General features: G+C 55.5%; 1 protein-coding gene across 1 annotated transcript; it reads left to right on the forward strand.

The window, feature by feature from the left end:
* The first annotated feature begins 1,180 nt into the window (after window positions 1–1,180).
* Window positions 1,181–2,699, forward strand: FAM89A (family with sequence similarity 89 member A). The gene is made up of 2 exons (XM_006758640.2): window positions 1,181–1,304; window positions 1,539–2,699. Exon 2 carries the CDS (start codon window positions 1,560–1,562, stop codon window positions 1,818–1,820), a length of 261 nt encoding a protein of 86 aa, XP_006758703.1. The 5' UTR covers window positions 1,181–1,304; window positions 1,539–1,559; the 3' UTR covers window positions 1,821–2,699.
* The last annotated feature ends 2,324 nt before the right edge of the window (window positions 2,700–5,023 follow it).

Below are 5,023 nucleotides of genomic sequence, written 5' to 3' on the forward strand. Positions count from 1 at the left end.
GGTGTGAGCCAGGCCAGCCGCACTCCTAGGCGGGTCAGGCTCCGTTTCTAGGCCAGCGCTCCGCCCGGTGACGGGCAGCCATGTGAGTCAGCGGCGGCTGCAGGCAGCGGGGACAGGCAGGTTCCTTCTCCACCCCAGTCAAGTCTCTTCCCAGACTGGGGACACCCTGGCAATGGCACCTGAAGGGAAAAGCCTGGGGAGTCAGAGCCTCTGAAACCCGGCGAGGGCTGCAGAGCCGTGAGTCCAGGCCTGGGAAGGTGACGGTCAGCGCAGGTCCAATGGCATGACCCCCCCTTCTGTCTTGTCCACCGTTCATTACCAGCCGGGAACTGTCTTGGATCCCCCAGGTGACCTACTGGCAACCGAGTGACTCAGGAGAGAGAGCTTCCAGATGAATATTTTCTATGACTTTTTAAAAATATATATTTTTTGTTGATTTTTTTTTTAGAGGGAGGGAGGGAGGGGGTGAGAGAGAGAGAGAGACATCAGTTGCTTCCCGAATGCATCCCAGCCATGGATCAAACCTCCAACCCCAAACCTGGGTATGTGCCCTGATTGGGCATCGAACCGGCGACCTTTCGGTGTACGTGACGATGCTCCGGCCAACCCCAACCGAGCCACCCCAGCCACGGCTTTGGAGGCACTTTTAGAGCAGATAGTGGTGTGACTCCGGGAGGGTGAGACTTAAAGTTATCAAAGTTTATGTTCCTTGTCATCAGTCCTAGACAGGACAGGCTGAGTCATGTGTTCACACCCGGACACTGGAGAGGGAGGACTCCGGGAAGCTGGAGAGAGTCCAGAGGGTAGGGCTGGACGGGGAACAGACCGGAACGCCCTCTCGAACAGCCGGAGGGCCCGAGGGTATTCGCTGGAGAGAATGGATGCTTTTCTCAGGGAGAAGCCGGGCAGAGTGAACAACATCTTCAAATTATTTAAAAGGTGTTTAAGAAAGTAGATTTGTATGCGCAGTGGTTACACTGGCGTGGCTCAGTGGTTGAGCGTCGGTCGACCTAGGAACCAGGAGGTCACGGTTCGATTCCCGGTTAGGGCACATGCCCAGGTTGCGGGCTTGATCCCCAGTGTGGGAGGCGTGCAGGAGGCAGCCAATCCACGATTCTCTCTCCTCCTTGATGTTTCTCTCTCTCTCTCCCTCCCTCTCCCTTCCTCTCTGTGCTGCCCCAGGGGGCTGACAGTGACTGTCATAGGGGCTTCTCTGACTGTGATCATAGCAAGGGGTCAGGACATACTGTCTCTGCTTCCGCATCCAGCGGGGCCACCGGCCCGTGCAGTGCAGGGCGTGCCGGGTAAATTCCACAGGCGTGACCCTTCCCTGCCTCACGGAGTCAAGTGTGAGGCGTGGGCATCACACAGCTCCGGTGTCTCGACCCTGGCCATGCGGACGCTGCTCTGAGCCGTGGGTGTGGGAGGGGGGTGTGTGCCGGCCGAGCCCGCCCAGACCTGGGGCTGAGGTTCCCCAGACCTGAGCCTCCAGAACTGACATCTCCTTTCTCCCCCTCCCTCCCGCCCCTTCTCCCAAGGTCGGCCTCCGACAGCTGGACATGTCCTTGCTCTGCCAGCTGTACAGCCTCTACGAGTCCATCCAGGAATACAAGGGAGCGTGCCAGGCGGCCTCCAGCCCCGACGGCACCTACGCCCTGGAGAACGGCTTCTTCGAGGAGGAGGAGGAGGAGGAGGAGTTCTTCCAGGAGCCCAGTTTGCTCCTTGACGGGAGGCAGCGGGGCCCGCCCAGGGACCCGAGGGACCCGGCCCTGCCCTCAGGGACCCTCTCCGGCAGCGACTGGATTCTGGAGTCCCTCTAAGACGGTCCCCGGAGGGACCCGCCCGTCCTGGGCCCAGGGCCAGCAGTTTGCTTTTCTGGCAAGGCGGCGCCTCTGCTCCTGCCTGCGTTGAGGGTGGTCCCCAGGCACCTGGGACCAGTGGCCAGTTCTGCAGGCAGGGACACCTGGTGGCCGTCGGTGTTGATGGTGGGGTTTCTGGTCAGGTGGTTAGGAGGTGCCCGGTGGCATCCTTGCCCCCCGGGGACCGGCTACTCCTGCCAGGACTTGGGTGAGAATGTGACGGAGGGTCCCAGCGAAGATGGTCACCGTGTTTCCTGCGAGAGGACTCGGAGCCGGGGGGAGGCCTGATGGCTGGCGGATGGTCCGTGCCCTCCGTCGCGGGGCTCGTGGGGTTCGCCGGCGAGCGATGTATCGGAACTGACACTTCACGGCGCCCTTCCTTCCTTCCTTCCCGGCCTCTTTGGCAGCCTTTTCTGCTGTTTCGGGAGCTTCTGAGCCTCTTGGCGGAGCTTTATTCCTCTGTCGGCTGTGTCACTGACCGTCCGGGTGATCAGTGACAGATCATTACTGACAGCAAGCATGGCAGGTCACACCGGCCGCTGCGTTCTCTTGTGGAAATTCGTCTCCCTCTGTGCCCGTCAGCTGCTGGGGGAGGAGGAGGAGGAGGATGGGAGGGTCTGCCGATGGGGGGGAACTGGGCTCCTGTCTCGTGTCATGCGCTGTCGGGGGGCAGACGTTTCTGTTTGGAAAGATCCTGGATGTTCACTGGGATGTGAGAAAGCGGACCCCCCCCCCCCCTTCACTCAGAACAGAGATCACCTCGAGCCTTAATCTATTTATTCAAAGCCTCTATGAACACGTTACACTTTGCAGATTAAAATGAGGATCAAACACGTTGAACTCTGTCTGTGGTGGCGTCTTATTTTGGCCTGAAATCAGAATCCACTTTCCTGGCTGGAATGCGCTGAATCTAATCAGAAACGGGGAGGAAGCGACTGTGTTCTTGCCAAGAAGAGTTTGGAAGCAGCTCTGCTCCCCCGTCGGCTGCTTCTCGGACGTGTGTCCACAGCGGATCGATCGCAGGGAGGTCTCAGGGCTGCTCGGCCCCCCCTTATTTTTTTGGTTCATCCTCACCCGAGGATATTTTTCCATTGTTTTCAGCGAGAGTGGAAGAGAGAGGGCGAGGCAGAGAGAAACACATCGATGGGTTGCCTCCTGCACATGCCCTGACCAGGGCCCAGGCTAGGGAGGAAGGAGCCTGCAACCGAGGTACGTGCCCTTGACTGGAATCGAACCCAGGACCTTTCAGTCTGCAGGCTGATGCTGTATCCATTGAGTCACACCGGCTGGGGCCTATTGGGCCTTTAATACTCTAACCCCCCTGCTCCTCTTCTTCTGTTGGGGTGAAGATTGCTTTTTGGCACCTCATGGCAGAGAGAGGACGTGGAACTCCTCGGGGACATGGAACTCCTTGGGAACATGTGCTGGTGGCCGGTGTGTGCGGGGCCCTGCGTCGGGAACTGGGCGAGGTGCTGGGAGGAAGTGCGTTCCTGCTCATTTCCTGCGTTGAAAGGAGCAGCTGCGTGGGGGGTGGCTTTCAGTGCGTGACATACTGTCCAGAGGGGACAAGAAACCGAAAGTGGTAAGACCAGCCCTAGTCAGTGTGGCTCAGTGGATAGAGTGTCGGCCTGCAGACCGAAGGGTCACAGGTTCGATTCTGGTCAAGGGCATGTACCTCGGTTGCGGGCTGGATCCCTGGCCCTGGTTGGGGCCCGTGCAGGAGACAAGCCATTGATGTGTTTCTTTCCCCTCCCTCCCCCTCCCTTCCCCTCTCTCTAAAAATCAGAGGAAAGATGTCTTTGGGTGAGGATTAACAAAAAAAGAAAGGGAGAAGGCCACACCATCTCCAAAAATATTAAAAAAAAATTTTTTTTAATTGATTTCAGAAAGGGAGGGAGAGGGAGAGAAACATCAACGATGAGATGAGATGGGCTGCCTCCTGCAGGCCCCACACTGGGGATCGAGCCCACAACCCGGGCCTGTGCCCTGACCGGGAATCAAACTGTGACCTCCTGGTTCATAGGTTGAAGCTCAACCACTGAGCCACGCCGGCCAGGCCCCTACGTATTTAATTCCTCTTTTTCTTTATTCTTCTTCTGTGTTTTACGAACAGTAAGTTATCCCCTTTCTTAACAAGGGAAAATAGGAATCCCCCACTAGACGAGGCGTGCAGACCAACATAGTTCCAGGGGTTGGTCCCCCGTTAGACCAGGCGTAGAGGCCAAGGTTTTAGTCCCAATGTTGCCACTATATACTTGTGTGACCGTGAGTAAATCCCTTAAGCACCCTAAGTGTTAGTTTCTTCATATAAGACTATGATTTAAAAACTACTTTTTAGCTCAGTGGTTGAGTGTCAACCTCTGAACCAGGAGGTCACAGTTCGTTCGATTCCTGGTCAGGGCACATGCCCGGGGTTGCGGGCTTGATCCCCAGTAGGGGGCGTGCAGCTGATCCATGATTCTCTCTCATCACTGATGTTTCTCTCCCTTTCCTTCCTCTCTGAAATCAATAAAAACGTATTTTAGAAATAAATAAAAAATACTTTTAAAATGTTTTCATTTTTTTTGTCTTGTAAATATCTAAAAATATTCTCTCTTTGGCTCATATGTACACCGTGACGTGTTCCTCCAAATTTAGCTCAAAGGGCTTCAGACGGGGATAGAAAACCTTTGAACAAAAGACCCCTTGTCCGTTTTTTCATGGGCCTCATTCACGTCTTACATAGGATGTCCTCACACTGGCTATGTCGGGAACTCAGCAGCCACCAGGGGGCGCTGACAGTGTAGCCACTGTCTGACTGTGACCACCGAATGAATGCACGTGCTCTTCAGTGTATATGGGAGATCTAAGAGGATTTAGCTCGGCCGGTGTGGCTCAGTGCCCACCCGTGAATCAGGAGATCACGGTTCCATTCTCAGTCAGGCCATGTGGGTTGCGGGCTTGATCCCCAGTGGGGCGTGCAGGAGGCAGCTGATGAGTGATTCTCTCTCATCATTGATGTTTTCTCTCTCTCTCCCTTCCTCTCTCTGAAATCACTAAAAACTTACTTAAAAAAAAAAATAAATACAAGGGATTGGATTAATTTTTATAGCTTCAAGTGGTTTTCCATAGAAATGCCTTGTTTGTTGTCAGTAGGCCACATCCCAATTTGGGGGGGAGGGAGG

The sequence above is a fragment of the Myotis davidii genome, unplaced genomic scaffold, assembly GCF_000327345.1.
Source record: "Myotis davidii unplaced genomic scaffold, ASM32734v1 scaffold295, whole genome shotgun sequence".
Taxonomy (NCBI): domain Eukaryota; kingdom Metazoa; phylum Chordata; class Mammalia; order Chiroptera; family Vespertilionidae; genus Myotis; species Myotis davidii.